At 32.2% G+C, this 25,771-nt stretch overlaps 2 protein-coding genes across 5 annotated transcripts; both read left to right on the top strand.

Annotated features, from left to right (window-relative positions):
• The first annotated feature begins 884 nt into the window (after positions 1–884).
• LOC7460510 (transcriptional corepressor LEUNIG_HOMOLOG) lies at positions 885–9,984 on the top strand. 4 transcript variants are annotated; one of them, XM_024583675.2, is made up of 19 exons: positions 885–1,079; positions 1,180–1,271; positions 1,414–1,485; positions 1,606–1,703; positions 1,923–2,032; positions 2,114–2,382; positions 2,459–2,513; positions 2,630–2,741; positions 3,866–3,915; positions 4,006–4,278; positions 4,381–4,440; positions 4,653–4,877; positions 5,389–5,530; positions 5,609–5,718; positions 7,950–8,099; positions 8,505–8,660; positions 8,767–8,883; positions 8,973–9,170; positions 9,577–9,984. In XM_024583675.2, exons 3-19 carry the CDS (start codon positions 1,454–1,456, stop codon positions 9,718–9,720), a joined length of 2,301 nt encoding a protein of 766 aa, XP_024439443.1. In that variant the 5' UTR covers positions 885–1,079; positions 1,180–1,271; positions 1,414–1,453; the 3' UTR covers positions 9,721–9,984. The 4 variants fall into 4 exon arrangements, with proteins under 4 accessions (XP_024439443.1, XP_002299273.1, XP_006368908.1 ...); XM_002299237.4 differs by having other exon boundaries at positions 2,459–2,534; XM_006368846.3 differs by having other exon boundaries at positions 1,409–1,485; positions 2,459–2,534.
• Positions 9,985–15,739: 5,755 nt separating this feature from the next.
• LOC18094522 (E3 ubiquitin-protein ligase PRT1) lies at positions 15,740–20,113 on the top strand. The gene is made up of 5 exons (XM_006368847.3): positions 15,740–16,140; positions 17,499–17,527; positions 17,608–17,787; positions 18,844–19,221; positions 19,313–20,113. Exons 1-5 carry the CDS (start codon positions 15,968–15,970, stop codon positions 19,462–19,464), a joined length of 912 nt encoding a protein of 303 aa, XP_006368909.3. The 5' UTR covers positions 15,740–15,967; the 3' UTR covers positions 19,465–20,113.
• The last annotated feature ends 5,658 nt before the right edge of the window (positions 20,114–25,771 follow it).

Below are 25,771 nucleotides of genomic sequence, written 5' to 3'. Positions count from 1 at the left end.
ACCTCTCCATCAATCCACACATAGCATTATAGAATTAAAATCAATATTGAAACTTATTTTCCATTTTACTATAACAATAATAGATAAAATTGAAGAATATTAATAAATAAATTATTAGTTTCTTTTTGGTTATAAAAAAGCTAAAACTTCAAATCTCTTATTAAGAAAGGGAATATTAATACTCTTTTTTTTTGGTTTGACAAGAAGACTATATATTCTAATCAATTTACGTATTCTTTATTTTAAAGATGTGAGATTCGGTGTATTAAAAAAATTAATTATTTTTTCTATGAACTAATCCTAAGGTTTAGACTATAAAAATAAAGAAAAATAATTATTAGCTGATAATAAACTATATTAAAAATTTATCAGTATTCTATGTGTTATTACGATACATGTTGCTTTTATAAAAATATCTTTTTATTTGAATATATATATATATATATATATATATTATTTTATTAGCATATCTAAACTATAAAAAAAATTAAAAAATTAATTTAATATTATCTTTATATAAAATATATTTTTAAAACACATTAAATAATAAAATCAGACGTTAACGCAATTCAAGATACTTAAAAACCTGTTTGAAATTGTAGCAACAATTATTTTTTAAAATGTAGTTGTTTTTGAAAATATTTCTGGTTTGAAAATAAATTAAAATAATATTTTTTAAAATTAAAAACAATTATTTTTTAAAAAATTACTTTTAAAACATAAATTGGACCAAATACGTGGAACAAATTTTCGTTAACATGATCCATTAATCCAGACCTCATGGGTGTATCCAACGTGGCAAAACTCCACGCGCCTTTTTTACTTTCGTCCACGTCACCGATTTATCCGGCCATCTCTAGTTTCAAACCTGCACGTACACCGAACCAATAATCCCACCCCAGACTCAAACCTTCCACACCCCAGCTTCGGATCCTGCTCAGACTCTCCTCTCGAGTAGACTCTCACCAGTCCGCTCTCTCACTCCGTTAAAACTTCCTTCTCGCACCTTTAAAATAACAGAGCCCCAAGCTTCTACCTTTTCTATTTTTTTATTCATCGCATAAGTTGTAAAATCAAAGGTAATCGCTAAATTAATTATTTCAACAATATTCTGGTTTTAATTTGAATTTTTGTGTTGAATTTTTTGAATTTTTTTTGCGTGATAATTGTTGTATTCAGTGACAATGCTTGATCAATGGAGATCGCTATTACACAGAGTCCGTGATCAGTAATAAATCCTTTTTTGATCCGTATAATTTTTCGAAATTAAGGTAAGTTGTTATGTATTTAGTTTTAATTTTCTTAGAATCATGAATTTTCTATAAATCTCGAAATTCTGTGGATTGTGATTTGAATTTGATCGGTCAATTTTATGTGCTACTACTGGCAGAGTTTTTGTTTGTTTTAGTTTAGGTTCTTAGCAGTTTTGTTTGGTGATTTTTGAGCTGAAATCATGGCACAGAGTAATTGGGAAGCAGATAAAATGTATGTGATCTCTTGTTTCTTCAATTTTTATTTTTGGTAATTTATTGCTTGGTCTTTTATTTTTGTTAATAATTAGGTTTTTGATAATGGAATTTTTTTAAACTGGCTGATTTTTAATAGGCTTGATGTGTACATATATGATTATTTGGTGAAGAAGAAATTGCATGCTACTGCAAAATCATTCATGACTGAGGGGAAAGTTCACCCCGATCCAGTAGGTAAGGCCCAGAATCTTACTTTTACTTTACTTTTCAAGAAGCGTGGGGGAAAGGTAGCTTGTTATAGCATAGGTTTTTGCCATAATTATGCTGGTGTTTTAGAAGTTAATGGAAGTGACAGTAGTCGGGTTTTTTTGGCTTGGCTTTGAATCAGCTGCCTAAATATGGTGCAAAAGGAGTTGAAATGTTTAAGATATAATTACTAGTTTGAATGTGCAGCGATTGATGCTCCTGGGGGGTTTCTTTTTGAATGGTGGTCTGTCTTCTGGGATATTTTTATAGCAAGGACAAATGAGAAACATTCCGAGACTGCTGCAGCGTATTTAGAGGTGGGTTTGATTGCCTGCCTGCCTGCCTATTATGCATCTTCTGTTGAAGTTCTTTACCTGGACTGTTGCATTGATGTGTAGGCACAGCAAAGCAAGACAAAGGAACATCAACAGCTGCAACTAATGCGTCAAGCTCAGTTGCAACGAGGGGGTCCTAATAATCCAATCGTTGGGGGTCCGGTAAATTCTATTGGTTCTGAAGGAATGCTCGGGCAATCAAATGCCAGTGCACTGGCTGCAAAAATGTATGAGGAACGTATGAAGCATTCCAACCAAATGGAGTCTGAAACATCCCAACCGCATCTTGATGCTAGGATGGCCCTCCTCAAATCAACTACAAACCACCCAGGGTAAATTTCTTTGTAGATGTTATTAGACAGTTTTTATACCCAATATTTGCATGCTGATTCTTTTGTGCCGACACAGCCAATTGGTCCAAGGAAATCCTGGGAATGTTACTGCAGCACTGCAGCAAATCCAGGCACGAACTCAACAGACCGCTGTCACTACTTTAACAAAAAGAACTATATTTGCTGCAACTCTGAGTTCTGATTTTTTGCTTTCACAATTTCATTGAGTGCTTGATTCATTCAACAGGATGTCAAACCTGAAGTGAGCCTGGGTGCTGCCCAGAGATCTTTGCCTATGGACCCTTCAACCATTTATGGGCAGGGAATCATGCAGTCAAAACCTGGAATTGGAAATGCAGGTAAATATATTGGATCCTTTATTGCAGAAATGGTACTTGAGATGAGAGCATATAAACACATGCATTTACAAATTGATTTTCGCATTATTCCTGTTTGTAAAAACTAGGCATCTGGTTTTTAAGAATAAAGTCTTAGAACTAATTTTGTCTTGCATAAATCTTAACAAACAGAAGGAATGAAAACTTCCACTGCCCATAAATTACTTTCATGACTGTTACCTATGAAACTCCTTGGTCATTTAACAAATTAAAAAATCTGTTACCTTGTGCTTCAACTCTTGATGTGGTGATCTAACTGTAACATATAGTATGCCAATATGAGAAGGTAAAACTGCGAAGTCCTTCAGAGTGCTTGTACTTTCTTCTCTGTTTATTCATGCAGTCATAACTTTCTCCCACTTGATTTGACCTATTGATTGAGATATTAATGTACTTGATTGCACCAAAAGAATCTTTCTCCACCAGTCTCAAACCCAAGAAGGGTGTTATAAAGATTAAGAAGGTCGAGTGTCTCCTGTCTATGATCATAGCAGTGTCAACTATTCTTTTTCTTATTTAAGTGCATTCATTAAGGATTCCTCTGTTAGCTAGGTACTGGCTACATGCGCTTCTGAATTATTATTTTGAATAAAGGTCCATGTTGATGTCCCTTTATTTTGTACAGTCTAATATGTGGGACTGTTTTTCTACCTACTTATTTCCAACCACTTGGGACAAATACGTTGGCCCATCATCATTGTGCAGCTTTATTGAAGTCTAGATCTTGCACAACAACAATCATCAAACATTTCTTGCATATCCAGTTGACAACTTCTGGTATATCCAAGATTTTAAAATCCATAATTTCAAAATGTTATTGTAAACAGACTTCTTATCATGCCATATATATCAAAATAGATATCTCATGGTTGATTTAGATTTTGAATAACTAACAAAATGCAAGCAGTACATAGAGGTAATGGTATTTTGAATTCAAGAAAATAGATGAGTGTCTATTCACCTTGGATAAAACTCTTCCCTCCAACTTATTCTGGAAAATCCAAGAAGAATTCTACTGTACTAATCCCCATCAAGTTTTATGTTTAGAATCTCTTTTATTTTAATTATTTTTAATTTATGTTCAGGATTGAACCCTGGAGTCAATGGTCTTCCCTTGAGGGGATGGCCCTTAACGGTAAGTTCTATACCGGAGCTCATTTGTTCTGGAGATTTGATTAAAAATCTAGCTGGTTGTTCACAATGTAGGCTATTATTGAATATACAGGGACTTGAACAAATTCGTCCAAGTTTGGGTGCACAAGTTCAAAGGCCTCTTTTACATGGTCCTAGTCAGTTTCAGCTTTTGCCACAGCAACAACAACAGCAGTTATTGGCACAGGTCCAGGCACAAGGCAATCTTGCTGCTTCACCAATGTATGGAGATATGGATTCACGGAAGTTTAGGGGATTGCCAAGAGGGGCTTTGAACAGCAAAGATGGCCAACCAAATGTGAACGATGGTTCTATCGGTTCTCCAATGCATTCAACTTCATCTAAGGTAGGATTTTCTACCTTGAATTAATCCAAATTTTGATGTTTTGAACTGTTCTCATTGGGTTATGAGTTCTTAACGCTTTATGTGGTTGTGTGTCTTGAACAGATGAATTTGCCACAGATGCAACAATCATCCTCTCAACAAGATCCTTTGCACCCACAGCAGGTTGTGTTTTCTTAAATGCACTTAATAATATACACCTGGTTTAACATGGAACAAAATTTTAAGTTCCTTGAGACCTCATGCTTTATTATCCACTCTACTGCATTTACCCATGAGCTCAATATTAACTAGTGGCAAGATGAATTTCCTTTCCTAAATATCCCATATAATTTTATTGTTAAAGCACTGACTAATGCTTGTTTATGGTGTAATAGAATAACCGAAAGAGGAAAGGCCCTTCATCTTCTGGACCTGCTAATAGTACCGGTACTGGAAATACAGTAGGCCCTTCTAATTCACAACCATCAACTCCATCAACTCATACTCCTGGTGATGGGATTGCCACAGCTGGCAATTTACAGCATGTCAATAGCATGCCAAAAGGTTTGATGTACAGTGGTGATGCAACTGGAGCTCTTGCATCATCCACAAACCCACTGGTATGCACTCTTAACAAACTTACATGCTGTGACGTGAATAACCTAGAGATGTGAATGTAGCATCAGGAATCTGCTGTTTGGAAGCCACAACAACCCCATACTGCTAATGGAAAAAGGGTCAAGTGTAGGGTTATCAGACTTTCTTGTATCACTCTTAACAAACTTACAAGCTGTGACTTGAATAACTTAGAGATGTGAATGTAACATTAGGAATCTGCTGTTTGGAAGCCACAACAACCCATACTGCTAATGGAAAAATGGTCTAGTGTGGGGTTATCAGACTTTCTTGTATTGTTACAAATGCAATTAGTTTATATTTTTGCCCAATGAAATTGCTTGTCCAAGCACTCCTATAAATCTTTTATTTATTTCTGAGCCTGTGTTGGTATTTTAATGTATTCCTTAGTCAATTTAAGTTATACTGTTGTGCTTTTAGTGGAATATTCTTCACGGTATTGCCCAAAGTTGGTCCTATCTATTTCCTGTGTTTTGACTTTCTATCTCTTTGCAGGAAGACATTGAGCATTTTGCAGATGTTGGCTCCTTAGATGATAATGTGGAATCTTTTTTATCCCATGATGATGGAGATGGAAGGGATTTGTTTGGTACTTTAAAAAGGAATTCCTCTGAACATGCTGCTGAAGCTTCAAAGGGTAAGCAATATTTTCAATTCCTTGCACTATTAATTTTTTCAAATTGACCATAGCAATGCCTATTTCTTGACATCTCAGGTTTCAACTTCAGTGAAGTTAGTTCGATACGCAAAAGTAATGGGAAAGTTGTTTGCTGTCACTTCTCTACAGATGGGAAATTGTTGGCCAGTGCTGGGCATGACAAGAAGGTATAATGCATTGTATTGTAGCCTGAAAGGATTAATTTCATTTTCTGATTGCCATGTTAAGGCAATTTTGGATGATTGAACTTTTTACTTTCATTTTGCTTGCATATCTTTGGATGCTGACTTTCAGATTAGTTAGTGCATACCTACACTAATGTGGAGAATTGTAACGAGCTTATAATGCCCATATTAATCATGTTTTGATTGCTAGCCAAATACACTATTTTCCTGTACCTCACTAAATAGATGATTCAAGTCGGTTTAGAAATCATTGCTTGCACTCTAAGGTTCGATGAATTAGAGCATGAAATTGATGAGATATTGTGTTGGGAAACTATTAACTAAATAAATATTGTATGAGGATATATATTAAAATGCAGCAATTTCTACAGTATCCTATACTTAAAGTGATCATTTTTACATATATGGCATCATCTCGTTTGGCTCATCTGCTTCATCTTTCTATTCATTAATTGATGGATAGTAGGTTAATTATTGCAATCATATAGAGTAACAGTTACACCTTGCTTAGGCTTATCCATTGGGTTGATTCTTATCAGGGACCTGCAATTGCTGTATTTCATTGTTCTTGCTGCTGCATGTGCTAGGATAGTTTGTTGTTCTTCTAATCTTCTTGTTTTTGTCATCATTGGATGTCATCACTGTATGGTTCTGTTGGACCTGCACATGAAGAGCGTGTCATTCCTAGACCTGATTAATGTAGCTTACTGCAAGTTACCTAAGACCTCATTACTTGCTGAATAGGAACTCAACACAATTAGCCTTGTCAAGTTTAACCATTGATGATAACCAATTTGGGTAGTTTAATTGCATCAACTAACTCCTTAACGTTGCAATACGTTGGCCTGGTTCATTCAAAGATGAGCTACTTTACGTGTAAAATCACAATCTCTTGATATTTATTTGGGTGAGAAGGTGTACTCACCTTGAGATGCCAAGGAAGCTTGTGACCTTCTCTTATGTATTCTGGTATTGCCCCCTTTTGTGCTAATTTTTTTTTGGATATCCTGGTGGATGAAATTGAGGGCAACCTCTTTAGAATAAACCTTAATCCTTTTGCCAGCACTCTTAATTATTAATAGTTATTCTTATATATTGTTTTTTCCCCTGATAAGAGTATTTGCATTTGTTTTTGTTAATCCAATAGCGGCTTGATAACCACATTTTGAGTTAATTTTTGTGTACATACTCATGGCCATTTTTCTACTTTTTACTAGGCTCAGTTAAATATCTTTTATGTATATGGTGCCGGTCTTTCAGAACCTGGAGAGCAGATGGGCTTTCTTATTAGCATGTGGTACTCATGGTTCCTAGCATGCACCCCTCTTTGTTTCTTTTTATTTGTGTGTGTTATGAACCATGGTTCACCATTATTATAATTTGATGGTGGGGAGTATTGGAACTTGCACTCCAGCTTCTATAGCTTCAGCCATACAAGTCAATAGCCAAAGCTTCATTCATTATAAACCTTGGTTTATAGGTCATGTTTGTTGAAGAAAGTGGAAGCATTTTGAGAATACAGTGAAGAAGGCGGACAATTGTAGAAGGGAGATGATCTCTGAAAAAATGAAGACAATAACTCTCTCCTTTTCTTAATCGATTTAAGATCATTGCTATACTTTTGTACAATGTCATATTGTGGAAAGAAGTTTTTACAGTCTAGTTACCACATTCTAACTTGAAAATGTGATAATTGACATGTCTGAAAATATCGAAGCATCTGGTCTTTAAATACTTTGCATGTGTTACTTTTTAAAATTGAAAGAGATCTGTATAGTCAGCTTGGTGTTTTTTATTTTCATTTGCTTTCCTTTTCTACAAGCAAGAACAGAATGCTCAAACTGGATAACTAAAAGATGAATGCTACATGTGGACATTTATGCATTTTTTCTATTACTCGTATCACATCACTGCAACTTAATGAAATACTAAATGACAGGCTCCCATAATTTCTAAACTACCTTTTTGTTTTTTGTTTTTCAGTATTCTCATTAAATGAAATTGTAAAGTTTCATGCATACTATACTTACAACAATCGAAGCAGAAAAACATAGGTGGACTAATAAACATAGGACCAAGCCATAATAAAATCATTCCTTTAGATATCGTTTTAAGTTTTTGATTTTTTAATCAGCAAAAGCAACTATGAACCATGAAAATTGACATCTTGTTGATAAGAATTGATGTGGATTTACTTGTTTTCACGTTAGTAGGTTGTTCTTTGGAACATGGAAACTCTGCAAACTGAGTGCACTCAGGAAGAGCATACCCACATTATTACTGATGTTCGTTTCAGGCCAAATTCAACTCAGCTGGCAACATCGTCATTTGATACAAGTGTACGCCTCTGGGATGCTGCAGAAGTGAGTTTTCTATCTCTAATGCTTTCTCACAAAAATCATCCATTCTTTTGTATGATTTAAGTTATCAATTGGGTAAAAATCTATTGAAGTCTTCAATTTTTTTTTGCCTCAAACTATTTGTCAGTTCCATAAGTTTACTGATGCTTTTTTCTTTGGCCATGGTATAACAATTTTTCTATACTTGAATTCTTTTATTTATTTATTTTTCTTCTGGGGGCTTGCTATTATGTCGCATAGGTAAATCATCAGTCCTTTTCAAAACAACTGTATTTTCAGGTTTAAAAACAATGCCAAAAAATTTCCCGAGACTTGGATATTTTTTTTTACGTTTAAAAAATTATGGTCCCCGTGCAACGTAACGCGGGCATACAAACTAGTAAGCACTAAATGTGGTTATCCTTGCAGCCAAGGTATTCCTTGCAGACATTCACAGGGCATACCTCACATGTGGTGTCCCTTGACTTCCACCCTAAGAAGAATGATCTTTTCTGTTCCTGTGATGGTAACAATGAGATTCGCTTTTGGAACATCAATCAGTATCCTTGCACCCGGATATCCAAGGTTAGCCATGAAGATCCTTTACATGTATATTTTTTTTTTTTGTTCTTGAAGTTCTGATGATTTGAATTCCTTTTCTATTCTAAATTTTGGACATTTGATGGAGTAGGGAGGGACTACACAAGTTAGATTTCAGCCAAGAATCGGACAACTGCTGGCTGCAGCTTCAGATAATGTCGTATCCATCTTTGATATTGAGTCTGACAGACAGACACACTCATTACAGGTATTGGTCTTGAACTTAGAAGCTGAGAAAACTAATAAAACCCCTTTCACATTTGTTATGTGATAATAAATGAATCCTTTTTACTCTAGGGGCACTCCACAGAGGTGCATTCTGTTTGTTGGGATGTAAACGGGGAGTACTTGGCTTCTGTCAGTCAAGAGTCTGTTAGAGTGTGGTCATTGGCCACGGGAGATTGCATTCATGAACTTAGTTCGAGTGGGAACAAGTTCCATTCTTGTGTTTTCCATCCAAGCTATGCCACTCTCTTGGTTATTGGAGGATACCAGGTAAATTTTCTTTTGATACTAGTATTGAAGTTTTAATTGTGTTTTTATAAACAGCAGAAATGTGCTGTTGCCTGTAATTGACCCTGCTTTGGAAGTGAGCACTTCAAGTTCCATTTTATTTGAAACAGATCAACCTTGTTGCATTTTTAGGAAACAATCCAACGATATAAGGATTTTGTTTCAATTTTAACCCACCTTTTGTAATTCATAGGAATGTTGTGTGCTTGTGTTTTAGGAAACAAAGTATCTTCTTAACTTCATGGGATCGTAATATCTATTTACAGAGAACTTTCGGCGTTACAATTGTTGATATTTTATACTTATTTGTACTTTTAACAATTTCATTAATTACTAATGTTGGTTTCTATTTTCTTTTCCTTGGGTTGTAACCATTGTTCTAATTCAGTCATTGGAGCTCTGGAACATGGCGGAGAACAAGTGTATGACAGTTGCAGCTCATGAGTGTGTGATATCAGCTTTGGCTCAATCACAAGCTACAGGGATGGTTGCTTCTGCAAGTCATGACAAATGTGTGAAGATATGGAAATAAGCGTTGCCATTTGGTGCTTCAAATCCCCCGATGTCAACTTGCTGGCCTTTCCATTCTCTGACATGGTCTTCCAGTAAAAAAAAATGATATAAAAGGATACAGTAAATTTGATTTGTTTTTCTTCTCTTATTTTAATTATTTGTATATGTAACAAGGGGAATCTGAGGTTTCCCTGATTTCGACTAGCTGTTTGAGTGTTGCATCTGTTATGATCTGAACACAAATTACTCAGAATGATTTAGTGCAAGTATACTTGTTTTGCGAGGTTCCTCAGCATGCTGATGCTTTGATACATAGGGCATTGAGTTGAAAGCTTTGTGATGGAACGTTTTCTTTACGCGTCTGTTCCTGGTGAAGATTGAACCGATATATAGGCAGGTAAATATTAATGATTGTGAGGTTCTTTTCTTGATACCCTCTGCCTTGGATGACATTTCTTAGATACGACATTTGCTTCTTTTCTGTATAATTGAAAAATAAATCTTCTATCTAGTTGTCTATTCTTTTTAACTCATTACTTTTTTTTAATGATAATTTTTTTTTAATTAATTTTCATATGATAAGATTACCTAATACATTTAAGAGTTGGAGTTTTAACTCATCTCCTTCACTGTAAAAATGAATGGTGAAGGTGATTTTTTTTATTCTTTTTTTTTTCTCAATCAATTCCTTAATTTCATCTTTAAAATTTTTATTGATTTTGAATGTCTTCATAAATTGTTTGGTTTTTTTATGTGAAGAAATCATAATTTTAAATAAATAATTTGATATTTAATTTGCACCTGGTTTTATAAGTTTCTATTTATTATCCTACTGTAGTTCTTTTAAAAAAAAAATTTTAATTTTAGTAGAGTTTATTATTTAAATTATGAATTTAATAGGTTAAGCAGAAAAGTGTTGATTGATCTAATAAGTCGAAGTTTTAATATTAAAAAAAAATTACATTGAAGTTTTTTTAAAAAACTCTAAATCATGTTATTTTACTGATTTATGTAGTTTTTGGATTTATTAAGTTAATTTAATGTCAAGAGACGTTGTGCCATGTGTACTAACAATTATAAAAATAAATGTACAAACCATTCATTCACATAAAGTTGGCTTTGATGCAATTTGCAAAAATTGTGATGAGCTTAACACTATAAAGATAGTGGGAGCGTAAAAGTAACTTGTTTATATATATATATATATATATATATATATATATATATATATATATATATATATTATATTTTTATTTCTTTAATCAAATTTATGTCTCTTATGTGATAGGATACTAACTAATCATAACTTAGTGGTTTAGAGTACTTGTAACTGTGTGACGGTTATACGTGGATTGCAATAAGCAAACAATATACAATTAATTTTATTTATTACTATTAAATAAAATATATGTAAATAAATATATGATGAGTATCCTTTTACAATCAAGTGGTATTCTCATACACCACCTGAACCCACGTTTCCTGTATAACTGGAAGCATCAATATTATGATCATAATAACAAAATAATTTATAAATTTGAACACATTGTGTTCTTCTTAAATAGTCGTTACTTAAAATTCTGATTAATTAGATATCAAATTTGGACACATAACTATCCAAGTCAAATCAGATCTATTATTTCCATTATGTTCGTATTCAATTAAAATTTATAGTATAGCTTTGATCACCAATTGCGTACCCCGATGAGACATTAGTCTAGTAATAATAATAATAATAATAAATAAATAAACAGAACCATCTAAGTAGTGGTCCAGTGGTAAGAGTTTAGGACCAAGAGATTTGTTTCCTCTATGGTCTCAGGTTCAAGGCCTGTGGTTGCTCATATGATGGCCACTGGAGACTTACATGGTCGTTAACTTCAGGGCCCGTGAAATTAGTCGAGGTGCGCGCAAGCTGACCCGAATACCCACATTAAACTAAAAAAATAAATAAATAAATAAATAGAGGTGATATTTGTCTGTAACGATGAGGCACCAGGCTACTCCTTAAAATTCAATGTCAACTCAATAAAAATAATTATTTGTATGTGCTTGAATTCAAATCTTCTCACCCTTTATCTAAAACAAATATGTGTGTGTATCAATTGAATTTCACATGCTAGTAAACCATCATCGATGGATTGCTTGCCCGAAATCAGAATAAAATTGAATTTACCATTGTGATATTATTAACTTATCACTAAAACAGAGTTTTTTTTTTTAATTTAGGTTTTTCATCTTTTAATATTGAAGTTATTGGATTTTTTTTTTATTTTGATTTGGTTTTTATGTACCATGGATTTAACATGTTAACTCGAGTTGACTCGGGTTTTTTTAATAGATTTATTTTCAATGTCATAATTCAATATTGAGTCCTTAGAAATTAGACTTTATAATTTATTTTAATTTTTTTCATATAAAGTTATCACAATTTAATGACTTAGATTATAAGTTTGGTAAGTTAATCTGGGTTCATTTAGGTTTTTTTTTCCATTTGTTATTTTTTATTTCATTATTTGACATTGAGTTGATTGAGAATTTGGCTTCATTATTTATTCTAATGTTTTTTTATATGTGTTTATGATGGTCTCATGACTCAAGTCGCTGATTTGGCAGGTTAACCCGAATTGATCCAATATATTCTTCTTAATATTTTTTAAAAAATGTTGTTTTAATTATTATTTTTTGTAATCAAACCATGTTTTACAAGTCTTTCAAATTATCTTTGAACCTATTAAATCAATCATGTCATATTGAATTAACTCTCATATAATTTAAGTTTTTTTTTTTTATACAAGAAAAGATTTTAGTAACACCCAACTATTTTTTTATGTTAAAAAAAATTAATCTTTAGCACAACATAAACATATTAAAAGAAAAACTTTAAAAAGGATCGGTGTTTCGATGTAGACTATGAGGTAATTTACTGTGGATTTACACAGTGTAATTACTATTATGTCCTTTGCACAAAGTTTTTGCCTTATTAGCGGGGTAAAATGATATTTTCTAGGGGATCCAAAGGTCATTTGTAAATTGATTGGGGACAATTTAGGGCCTGTTTGGAAACGTGGTCCAACCTGCATTTCCAAAAAAATGAATTTTTTTTGCTTAAAATTAATATTTTTTTAGTGTTTTTGGATCGTTTTGATGCGCTGATATCAAAAATAATTTTTTTAAAAATAAAAAAAATATGATCTTGATGCATTTCTAAGCGAAAAACACTTTGAACCGCAACAGCTACCACAATTCCATACAGGCCAATAGTTTACATATTTTTTTCATTGTCAAATTGCATAGATACCCTCAAAAGGAAAACTAAAATGAAATGAAAGACTAAGAGGGGTTTTGTGTAATTTCCTTTTTTGTTTACAAAAAGTACAATTACTTCATTGTCCTTAAAGTCAAGAAAATTAAAGGATAAGTCAAAGGGTATTTTAGTATTTTTCTCATGTTTTTTATACTCTATTTGGATTAGGATCAAATTAATATTTTTCATAAATAAGAATGAAAATAAAAAAAAAGAAGCTATTGATGCGTGCATTGCACGCACTAGCGAGTGGATGCTGCTTGTGCCTTTTGGGCGGCACGTGTAGCGTCGTACAACAACTAGAATTTCCCAACCGCTATCTCTTCTGAAGTGTCTGGTGAAGGCGAAGCTGCTGGGGCGGCGTATTGCTCAAATCATGACGGTTCAGTGGCAGTTGAGTTTTTTCTCCTTCCATTATTTTCTCTCTCATCTCTTTAAAATTCACGTCAGGTCAACCAAAAATCAAGGTTGTCCTCCCATTTATTTTGTCTTTCAACTGTGCTCATCTTTCTCTTGATGGATCTTTATTTGTTTTGGATTTTTTTTTAATTTTTTTATATTTTAATTTTATCATTTTTCATTTGATTTTGTTTAGTTTTTATATCAAATATGGTACTCATTTTTTTTTATCATTTTCTTGATTTGTTTTTTCTTTTAATTTTCTCCTTCAACATTTTTTTTTTCAGATTTGGTTCTCATTCTTTTATTTGGTTTTTTTTTATATCATTTTCTTAATTTTTTTATTTCAATTTTATCCCTCAATATTTTATTTTATTTACTTATTTATCCAATTTTGGTCCTCATTCTTTTAATTTTGTTCTTATTTTTTTTTTTTTTTTTTTTGATTGAGTCCCTCATTTCTTTCTTTCATTATTTTTATACGAGATTTAATCCTCGTTGTTTTGATTACTATTTGTTTTCTTTTTTCTTTTTTCTTTTTTGATTGTTAAAAATTTTGTTCAAGATTTTTTTTCTTCTGTAGGGTCATTTCGGTCTCATGACCAAGGTTGTTGGTTTCGAATATTAATCCAATTTAACTTTGATGTTTCTTTTTTATTTCATCATTTGACATTAAACTATTGGGCTTTGAGCTTTCTATTTTTTTCCCTTTCCTTTCTCTGGAGTTATCTCAAGTCGCATGTTAGTCAAGTTAACTTGAGTTGCTTTGGATTTTTTCAATGTTTTTATTTTTTTTATTTTCATCATTTGACGTTGGACTATTGGGTCTTGAGATTTCTTATTTTTTTTATGCTTTTCCTTTCTAAAGGGTTATCCAGGGTTGCAAGTTTGTTAGGTTAACCCAGGATGACTCGAGTTTTTTTTAATGTTTTTTTATTTATTTAACTTTAATTTTTGTTTCTAAGTTATTTCTGAAAAAAATATTTTTTTTATCCCAATCTTATGTCATGGGTGGTGAGTTAATAAAGTATACCTGAGTTCACTCAAATTTTTTTCTCATGTATTTTTTTAAATTGATTTTTCTTTAATTTTATTATTTAAAATTAGTTTTATTGGGATTTGAACCTTCTAATTTTCTTTTCTCATTTCTTCCCTTGAGATTATCCAGTTGCAAATTAACCTAAATTTATTAATGTTATCATCATCTAAATATATTTTTTATACACTAGAAATTTTTATTGACACGTCCCACAGTACAGAGCGCGAAAAAAAAAATACCATGTTTGTTTCCCGGAATTCACTTTCCGGGAAATCACTTTCCAAACTTTCCTGTGTTTGTTTGCCATTAGGAAAGTTGGTCAACGAAAAACACTTTCCAGTCAACCGAAATACTTTCCGGTCAACGGAAAACACTTTCCAGTCAGAAAAATTTGGTTTAGTTTCTAGGAAAATGTTTTCCCTTTTGGCTGTGTTTGTTTTCCGGAAAATAGTTTCCGGGAAACCACTTTCCAAACTTTCCTGTGTTTGTTTGCCATTAGAAAAGTTGGTCAACGGAAAACACTTTCCAGTCAAAGGAAAATTTAGCTTGGTTTTCAGGAAAGTGTTTTCCTGGAAAATTTAGGCGGAAAACACTTTCCGGAAGTTGTGAAAAATTTAGAAATGTCATTATTTGCTGATTGTATCAAATTTGATCCTCAAACTTTTGATTGTTATATATAATTTGTTTTGAATATTTATTTTTCAATTTCATCTTTTAAAATTTAATTTTGATATTAACTTTGGTCCTTATTTTTATAATTGCTATTTGCTTTTTCTTATTATTTTCTTATTGAAATTTTTTATCTATCAAATTTGATCTTCATTTTTTTTATTGTTACTTATTTTATTTGAAATAATTTATGAAATATTAATTATTATTATTTTAATTTATTCACCTTTTATTTTTTTTAATTTTTTAGATTTGATCTCTATTATTTTGATTATTATTTATTTTATTTGAGATAATTTATGAAATTATATTTTTTTTCAATTTCATTCTCATTCAACTTTTTAATTTGTAAGATTTGTTCCTAATTATTTTAATAAACTTGAAAAAAATAAAACATTAATAAATTATTTTCCAGCTCATTTTCCATGACATAACCAAACACTAGAAAGTGTTTTCCAACTTATTTTTCATTACACTACCAAATATCAGAAAATACTTTTTCGGAATTTATTTTTTTTTAAAAAACTTCTTTCCAGTAAATAAACGGGCCTTAAGCTAAAACATAATGAATAACCCTAAAAAACTATATACAGAATGTATATATATAACCAACCAACCAAGCCATGCATAGAGTGACCAATACTCAAGCGCCTGAGGGATGAAGCCTTGAATTCGTTTCTTTACCAATTGACATGGGTTGTCCTTTCCTTATCCCTTCCCTTTCTTTTACAAGGAAAGCCACCCAAAATACGCAGAGCACAACTCATAGCTAGGTTTATAAAGAAAGACACATCCTCGTACTCGTGTCTCCTTTTATGCTTTCTGTCTCTCCGTCTCTTTAAATTGAGAAATATGGAAAATCAAGAAAACAACAGAACCCCATCAGCAGAAGAATCGAAAATGCAATGCCAAAACGATAATAACTATGAAATTCCATCCTCAAAACATCATCACCAAAGGGAAGAAGGCAATGACCATGAAGAAGAACAGGATTTCCTTGGCCAGTTTCAGTGCCCTGTTTGCCTGTAAGTCTTTAATTGCCACCTTTTTTTTGTGTAGAATTCAATTTATTTAAAGCTGATTGAGCCATGCTTTTCCATGTTGACATTTACCCTTTTGTAATGCTTAAAGCTTCCTTCTGTTGCCGTTTAATTAGTTTTGGTAAAAGTGTTTTGTTTTCTGTTAAATAGTAAAGGAGAAAAAAGGGAACGAAGTTATAATTTACTGTAATGTGCCAAAAAGATACCAACTTTTCAATGTTTAATAGAAGAATAGCTTGACCCAATCTGCTAGACAAGAAGGAAAAAAAGGGGTCATATTGCAAGATTTTTCATGTTTGTTTTGATTTTGTGTTTCACCTTTGTGCTTCAATAGTTCGTTAATTGTATTGGATTTCTAATGTATGCTTAAAAGATGCATAGTTAAGATTTTATGGAGCTTTACCATTTAAACTTTATGATAAGGGTCAAAGTTAGATGGATTTCCTTTGTTTTTAATTTGGATTTAGCTTCTGTAATTTCTATGGTAACAAGTTAGTTGTATGGTGTCTCTCTATACATGGCCTTGAACCATGAGAATTATGCAAATTAAGCAATGTAAATGTAGAATTTGACGGAATTAACATGCATGATTGTTTATAGAATTACTCACTTGTGCATCTTAAATGATCCGAAAACAAATTCAGCAGTAACATGACTGGCATTGAATTTGTGTCTGCTTGTCCCAATTTGTCATTTAAAGAAACTGGGCTGTCAAGATCATTTTTTGAAATTTAATCAACATTGTGTGAGTTACACTGCACTGATGATGCCATGACTGACAATATACATTCAAGTATTTCATTTTCGGAACATGAAATTAGATTAAAATGGAGTGCTTTCCAGAAGCTTTTGGGCATAATGTACATGTCCAGCTTCCTCCAATGATAAGAGCGATCATTTGTAGAAACTTCTTGTATATAAAAATTAGCAAGTTCAGTTGAGGATGCTACACATTCATTTCCAACTGTTTTTGATATTCACGGGGACAATTTTAAGATCATTGACCTTTACTAGAAAAAAAATATAGAGTTATGAGGCCTTTATGCATTTTTTATACTAATCAATGCTTGTTTATAATATTGATAATAATTTGGCATCTGTGGTTGAAAAAGCAAATGAACAGCTAATCTAAAGTTCTAGAGTCATGCAGACTATCCATACTTGGATCTTTTGGGAACCATGTATTGTTTCCTATGTTTGCATGTAGAAACAGAAGGCTCATGTTAATGACCAAAATTACAGCTTTGCAGATGTGACCCCAGATAGTTGTTAATTAAGCAATATCTCAATCAATTTTTCTCTAGTGTATGACATGTTTAAACGGAGTTTCCTTTATTTTACAGGGACCTACTTTACAAGCCAGTTGTTTTAGGTAAGGAGGCAAAACTTTCAATTTTTTATACTGGGTGCTTGTAATCTTATATTTACAAATCCTTCCTTTTTTTTTTGTAGCATGTGGCCACTTTTCATGCTTCTGGTGTGTATTTCGTTGCATGAATGGCTTTCGCGAGTCACACTGTCCAATTTGTCGGCACCCATTTAATCACTTCCCACGTGTGTGTCAATTGCTGCATTTCTTACTTATGAAGATGTGCCCTATAGCCTATAAGACAAGGGAAGGAGAAGTGGAAGGTAAATATCTTTGAAATCCTTTTTTTTTCTTTTTGCTGCATGGATTTCTAATTTTGATTTACTAGCTTGGCTGTTTTTGATCTAGAGCTATTTACAACTAGCTGATCAAGAATGTTAGAATGTCCTGGTGTTAGCAAGTATTAAAAATGCAGTCATTCGTTTCTAGAGGAGAGCCACTATTACAGCAAACATTTTTTTGCTATGACACTAATTCTTGTACTTGCTGTGCAATTCTGAGCCAAACTTGGCTGAGAAAGAGCTGCAGAGAGTGAAACCAAATTGTTTGTTTTGGCTGGACATGTGGATTGATTCTGCATGTGTTATTGAAGGGAAAAAACTAATGATTATGTTTAAGAATAGTAGATGCAGTTGTTTTCATTACTTGCAAAAACTCTTTAAATGGTCTTGTCATTGTTGTAAAGCTTTTTGGTAAATTGTATGTTTGAACCATAACCTGCTCCCCTCCCCAAACTGTTCTGCTCTCTATCTGTCTCCCACTTTGATGCACTGTAGATATACCATTTACCTTTTCTTTTTTCAATATGAGACATCTCTTCATTTTGCTAAAGATAGAGAAAACAAAATGAAAAGTTTCTTCTTTTGCTGTGTCATTTCTTTGTTTCAGTGCTCCAATGGCAAGTGAATTTAGTTATAATTTTCCTATATGTGCAAAGTGGTGTTGCCTGGTAGTGTGCAGTTGCATTTGTTCTTGCTTCTTAGTGGTTGAAAGGAATAGAAACAGAGACTCTGGAATGTCAGTTACACTTGTAGAACTTAAAGTATTAAATCTGTGAAGACAATTTGCAGTGACAATTTAAATTTTGATGGGAACAGATTTTTGAGGGTTGCATCTCCTTGCCCCTTTGCAATTGCTCCTTGGACATTCCCTTTCGTTTTATTAGGAACCTTGGACATTCCATTGATCACACTCGTGTGCATCCCTTAATAGCTCCACCACTATGTTGAACCTCTTAGTGGTTTGACTTGTATTAATATTATGAACGATAATGTCATTTGAAACAGATTGATGCAATATTTTCTTATTTGGTTGTGCAGAAGAAGAAAAGAAATTTGGCCTTTTCTCTCCACAGTTTGGTCATCATTCATCTGGATCACTTCCTGGTGAAGAGCTAGATGTCCCAAGCAATTCTCTACGTCTACCCACCCATTCACAAACCAAATTGGGTTATGATAGTTGTTTTTCTTTAGGGAATTTTCCAGAGGCAATTGCACATAGTGTGGATAATGTGAAAATTATGCCTTCATCACCATTAAGTATATCTGAAGGCACTGCGAATGCAGCCATCAAAAGTTGCAACTTGATTAGGACAGGGCTTGGACGTGGAATTCAAAAGCAGGCCTCTGTTGCTGACTTGCTGTGTGCTGAATGCAAGAAACTGCTGTTTCGACCAGTAGTTCTTAATTGTGGCCATGGTAATCTCTAATAAACTGCATTTACCCAGCTAAAACAGAAGAAATAGAAACATTATTGTCAAGTACTTATTCTAATATCTTCTCTGTGCAGTTTATTGTGAATCTTGTATCATCATCCCCATGCAAGGAATTCCTAGGTGTCAATTTTGTCAAAGTTTGCATCCAAATGGGTTCCCGGGTGTTTGTTTAGTTCTAGAGAATTTTTTGGAGGAGCACTTTTCTGAAATTTATGCAGGGAGATGAGAAGGTTTGCCCAAACTTTAACTTGTCAGTATCAAAACCTTTAACTTGTATCTTGTCATTTGCTCTTGTTAGTGTCCGGGCTTCATTCCCAAATCTGAAAATGAATTATTAAAGTAACTTTCCTGAAATATAAATTTTTCTATTAAGCTACATCATTCTTTGTGTGGGGTGAAACTTAAGCAAATCAACCTCTTAATAGACCAAAGAAGGAAAAAATTCCACGAAGTTTTCATTTGATAGTGATGATAGGCTCACTAGATAAAATGAGAAATATGGAGAAAGAAATTAAGATCAAATGGGGTTGTCTGTTCAAATTGTCTCAGCCTTTCTTTTTCTCAGTTAAAAGAGAAATAAATTTATCATAAACGCAGTGTGTACAGACATGAAAACCTCATAGAGGGATTTAGCCTTGGTATAAAAATGCATGTTCCAAATGAGAAACTCTATGGTAACTCACAGGGTACTACAAGTAATTATCTCCTTGAAGAGAGTGTCTTTAGGATACTTAGTATGAGTCATTTGATGATTTAAATCAAGTTTATTTTTTTTACTTGTATAATTTATTATGAATATTTACAAATTTTACCATTCTACACACAAAAGATGTAATCAATACAATTTATTTTCATCAAATATTTGATTTTTATTCTTTTTTTTTTTTGCCTTTTTTATATCACAATCTAACAATAAATGAAATATAATAAATATATTTAAATATTATTGACGCCCCAACATTGTTATAATTTCCAGGTATCGATGGACCAACAATTTTATATTCATCATTAACTTGCCATCTTTATCTTCATCCTCCCCAGTCAATCTTTAAGCGAGCTCCTCCTCTGTTTAACTTCTTTTCTCTGTAACTCTCTTCTTGTACTTTTTGTACAAACAATACCATGGAGTTCAAGTTTCGAGCTTCAGACAATAGGGTGATGCCAGTGTATTTCTTCTTGTTTTCTTGTGTCAGTTATTTTTAAGAACAAGCATTGCAAGTCCCATGCAATTTTCTTTTCTTACCTCTAATTTCTCTAATTCTATGTTTCGAGTCTATTTTCAAATATTGTTTGTTTTTTTATTTGTTTTTTTTTATTTGTACAGTTAGGAACAACACAACCTAGTAGATTGCGCTTTCCTAACAATGCAACCTGTGATTTTTTCTCAAAACTTTTTCATGTTTGCTATTTTCTTAATTTGTTTTTGGAAAATTGCTATTTTTTTAAAAAACAAAACCTAGCTTTTGACTCACATTTGTTGCTAATCAAAATTGTTAGATTTGGTTTTATTAACAAAAAAAAACACTAAAACTCCAAGCACAAATACTTTAGCGATTTTACAGTAGCTTTAGATTCAGTTGTATTGTAAATTAAAATAGTAAAATTACTATTTTATCTTTATTAACAAAAAAAAATTAAAAAATTAGCCTTGGCAATGGGGATAATAAGGTAGTTTTATTTTTTTTTCTCATATTAAAATGACTAAAATACTCTTTAAAACAAAAAATTATTGAATTGGCTGTCTTTTCTCTTTCTACAACACAGTAAAATAACTGAATTTAAATTAAGCTTATGTCCAGGGGCTTTTGGGTATTTTTATTATGGTATTTTTATAGTTATTTAGTTCGGTCAGGAACAATTTGATACTAAAATACTTTTAAAACAAAAAAAATATTGAATTGGTCTGTAGGGGCTATTTTGACTTTTATCTTTCTACGACACAGTAAAATAACTTAATTGTCTTTGAATTTAAATTATCTTAAGCTTATATCCAGGAGCTCTTTGATATTTTTATAATTATTTAGTTCGGTAAGAGGCAAATTGATATTTTAATATATATAAAATATTATTTAATATTAAAAAGTGAATGACACATGTTGTCCATTCTGACATGCATGGCTATGTTCGTGATTTTTGGACGGCACATGCAACTTTGTCCGATCCGCAGCAATATTTGAATCTTCATGATGACACCTCCATCATTTGGCAGCACGTGTGACTAACGTCCTTCTGGTTTGGCAACAATGACATTTTCTTCTTCATTTTTTTTCTCCTTGATTTCCATGTCTCTCCCTATAAATTTTCAAATCATCTATTCAATTTGTTTTGCTTTAAGATTTGGTCCCTATTCTTTTTATTATTATTTGTTTATTTTAAATAATTCATGAAATTTGAATTTTCTTTCAGTTTTATCATCCTTTAATTTTTTTATCTGTCAAATTTGATCCTCATTATTTTGATTGCTATTTTTTTATTTTCTTAATTGAATTTGTTTTTCAATTGCATCTCTGAATGCTTTATTTTATTTTATTTTAATTTTAATTTTGGTTCTTATTTTTTTAATTGTTATTTGTTTAGTTTTAGATTCTTTTTTATTGAAACTTTATTTTTTAATTTTATCTCTCAGTATTTTATTGATTAGGGTTTTGTTGGTCTAGAATTTGGCTTCATGATTTTTTTGGGTTTATTTTCTATGAGATAATTTCATCATCAGGACTCGGGTAACAGGTTTGAAAAGTTAATCCGAGTTGACCACTATCTTTTTTTTCCCTTTTTCACAATTAATTTTTTTTTCAATTTCATCTTTCTATGGGGTTAACCTAATCCTATGTATCGAGTCACAGGTTTCATGACTTAACCCATGTTGACCCAGGTCAAGTTTGTTTTGTTCAATTTATTTGCTGTTGTCTCGGGCCAAGTTTTTTTTGTTCGATTTATTTGTTGTTGTCTCGGGCCAAGTTTGTTTTATTTGAGATGGTTTTTAAATTGAATTCTTTTATGATTTCATCCCTCCAATTTTCTTTTCCTATCAAATTTGATCTTTATTTTTTTTATTGCTAATTTTGTTTACTTCGGCCAATTTTTTTTCCTTCAATTTCATCTTTAAATATTAAATTAGTTAGGAATTAACTTCTTGATTGAGCTTGGGTCTAAGACTTCACATGTTACAATTTAATCCTCCTTAAGTTTTTTTTCCTATCAAATTTAATCTCATTCTTTTGATTGCTATTTTTTTTTACTTTGACAAATATCTTAAATTGATTTATTCCTATTCATCATTCAACATTAAATTGATTGGAAATTAAGCTTCTTGATTTAGCTCATGTTAGGATTTTACAAGTTGCGTGTTTTAGATATTAACTCAAACTTAGTAAGTTTGTCCTAGAATTTTTTTTTCCAGTTCCATCCTTCAAGGTTGGAGAATTTTGATATTGAACTCCATGATTTTCTTTAATTTCTTTTCTATTCGTTTCTCCCGGTCCCATCACTAAGACCGTGAGTTTTGTGTGTTAACTTGGGTTGACTCGGACTTTTTTAATATTTTTTTATTTAATATTTTTAATATTTTATCTTTCAATATTAGATTGTTTTAGAATTAAGCTTCATAATCTTTTTTTTTTATTTACTTTCTATTGGGTTATCTCATTCACATGATCCGGGTCCTAGAGTTTGGTTGAGTTGCCCAGTTTGCTGGTTGTTTTTATGTTTTAATTGATTTTTTTTTTAATTTTATCACTCAACATTGAATTTGCTTAGAGTTCGACTTTAGATTTTTTCTTTTTGCTTTATGCTGGCTTATCTGGGTCTTATAACCTGACTTGCATATTTGACATGTTCACTTAGATTGACTCACCTTGGTTCTTTTCTTCTTTATTTTCAATTTCTTTTCGTATTTTTTTTTCCATTTGATTAGCGAGAATCTTAGCTTTGTTGCCTTTTTTTTTTTTTTAGTAATTTTTTTTTACTAGTGCCTATTATTTTTTTGTTTAAAGTTCCATTTACTGTTGCTATCTATTTTTATATTATATAATTAAATTATAGTGGCGGCACAACACGGGCCACAAATCTAGAGTAATTGGTAAACCAACATCCTTGAAATCCTAGTTTAAAGTACTTGAATATATATTTATAGATCTTTTATTGCCAGATAGGTGATTTATTGCTAATCAAAATTGTTAGATTTGATTTTATATGTACCTGCTAAACTAACATCCTTATACAAAGCACTTGTATCGGACTGCGATCTAATTGGCCTTTTTTGCAACCTTTACTGAATGGCATTGTTTCCGTTTTTCCTATTTTTTCTTCATTTCTCAACGGCTGTATCAAAAGCCAGCATCCTATATAGAGTAACAAATATTTGGTTGATATAAAAGGAAGAGAAACTCTTGACAAGATGGTGGACTCTTTTAAGAGAAGGATGTCATGATGCTTGTGCCATCCATCAATGGAAGTCCTTCCATGCACATTAGCAACCATTTTGTGTGATGACGGCCCAAAGGTGTAGATGTCATTGTTACATGCTTCTCTTAATAGGATTGCCCCGTGATCTTATTGCTGGAAGAAATTGAATTATGCTAAGTTGTTAGAAGAAATTGAATAAAATCAACTGGTTTGTGGAATATATATTGTGTATTTACAGGTTTAATTTTTTTTAAGTAGTCTCCCGTATAGAAAAAATGCTGCCGAATCTTTTTTAAAAAAATATGAATCGTTTAATTTTTTAATCGTTAATTTATATAGATGTCTAAGGCAAAGTCTATTGCATGTCGCAAAGACATGATCGCTGTTGGTTCTTCTAGCAGCAATGCTAACGACCACGAGTCATTAGGTGCCGACCAAGAACATTCATTTGAGGCACATGCATCGACTCACGATGCGGGCTTGTCGAGTGCAATGCCGCAACATCAAGGGGGGTCCATTCACAGTGGGATCGATCTTTTTACATGAAAGTACAAGGCCCAGTGGAAGGACGACCTTTCAATGTAAGTTTGTTTTGCTTTCACAACGACATGTTTAATGATTTTTGAAAAAATAATATCATTTAAAGAATGCAATTTCATGTTTACAAAACATTGAGGCTGCTATAACATTAACATCGATCTTTAAATCGTTGATGAAAATTCTATTGTTTCAATGGAGTTAGGTTTCCAAATATCCTGAATGGAAACTGCAGGTCGATGCATGCTTTTCAAGGTTCAATAGTAGTATTAACTTAAATTGTTTTATGTTAATTTGGGTTGTTTATTGAAATTACTGAAATTTTTCTTTTATAAATCTTTACTTTAAGGGAAAATTTAAATAAGAGAGAGCTGATGATAATGTTGCGAGGAGGGTTTGGGAAAATCACGCTGCAATTAGGTAAGATCGAATTCAGGATAATTTTTTTATTTCAAATATTAAAATTTTATTTTTCATTTACTAATAGATAATTAATTTGTATCATATAAGTTGCGTGATTTTTGGTATGAGATGCAAAAGAAACCAAAAAATATACGAAAAAAAAGAGCTTTCAGACTAGAATGACATAGCAGTTTAGAAGGATTTCAGACCGTTGTATGTCTTAGAGGCTGTATGGGTGGAATACATTTAACATGTGATGTCCACACGTTTCACTCGACGATCACAGTCTAGTATGGATAACTGAAACCAGCGTGTTCACGGTTTCATTACCACCCACATCGGCGACTCCGTTTTGTTTGTTTTTTTATTGCAGGTTATGATTCTTGGATGCAAGCCAAGCCCGATTGAGGTTTTTTTTTTTTATTGAAATGCATGTGTGGAGTTTTTTTTTTCGAGGACACATATAACAAACTGTTGAAGGAGAGATACGAGGACGATCCTTCGATCCATCCAGATATCGATCTAGATTTGTGGTTGTAGGCAGGATCGTTCGGTGGGCCCGATAGAAATCGGGTGTGCGGACTCTCTAACATTACAACTGAGAATTTGCGGAGGACCCGTAGTGCTTCGACAGTTGGATGCTCGCAATCAATTCCGAGCGTTCAAACTCTGAAGTTCACAGTGATGTTAAACCAACGAGTACATGATCAGACGACCCATCTTAATGATAAATATGAACGACTCACTGTTGATTATGAAGAACCCCGCCGATTGGTAATGGAGATAAGATCATATATGGGTGGTTCATATGCACCCCCTAAATGGCCTCACGGTCCTGGCAATGACCAACCTCCTCCTCCTCCAGTGCCGCCTCTATTTTAGATTTATTGTATTTGAATGTATAAAAATTTAAAATTGTAATAAATATTTGATTTTTATACTGATTTATTTGATTTTAATTATTTTTCTACTTTTGTTCAATATATATATATATATATATATATATATATATATATTTATTTATTTATTTATTTAAATATTTTTAAAATATCACTGATGGGGTTATCGGATATAGAATTAGATTGTATTAAAAAACATAAATATCTTATATATATATATATATGAATGAGGTTTTGATTAAATTTAACAATATCTATATTTTATCTATTATTTATCAAATAAAATAACAA

This window comes from Populus trichocarpa, chromosome 1 (assembly GCF_000002775.5).
Source record: "Populus trichocarpa isolate Nisqually-1 chromosome 1, P.trichocarpa_v4.1, whole genome shotgun sequence".
In the NCBI taxonomy this organism is placed as follows: Eukaryota; Viridiplantae; Streptophyta; class Magnoliopsida; order Malpighiales; family Salicaceae; genus Populus; species Populus trichocarpa.
This window is presented reverse-complemented; position numbering and strand designations above follow the sequence as displayed.

Coding starts and splice junctions, on each gene's coding strand:
- LOC18094522 (XM_006368847.3), top strand. CDS start 15,968: ATGGAAAATCAAGAAAACAACAGAACCCCATCAGCAGAAGAATCGAAA. Junction 17,788..18,843: donor AAGGGAAGGAGAAGTGGAAG/GTAAATATCTTT, acceptor TTGGTTGTGCAG/AAGAAGAAAAGAAATTTGGC. Junction 19,222..19,312: donor AGTTCTTAATTGTGGCCATG/GTAATCTCTAAT, acceptor TTCTCTGTGCAG/TTTATTGTGAATCTTGTATC.
- LOC7460510 (XM_002299237.4), top strand. CDS start 1,454: ATGGCACAGAGTAATTGGGAAGCAGATAAAAT. Junction 3,916..4,005: donor TGAGGGGATGGCCCTTAACG/GTAAGTTCTATA, acceptor TTGAATATACAG/GGACTTGAACAAATTCGTCC. Junction 8,884..8,972: donor GACAGACACACTCATTACAG/GTATTGGTCTTG, acceptor TTTTTACTCTAG/GGGCACTCCACAGAGGTGCA.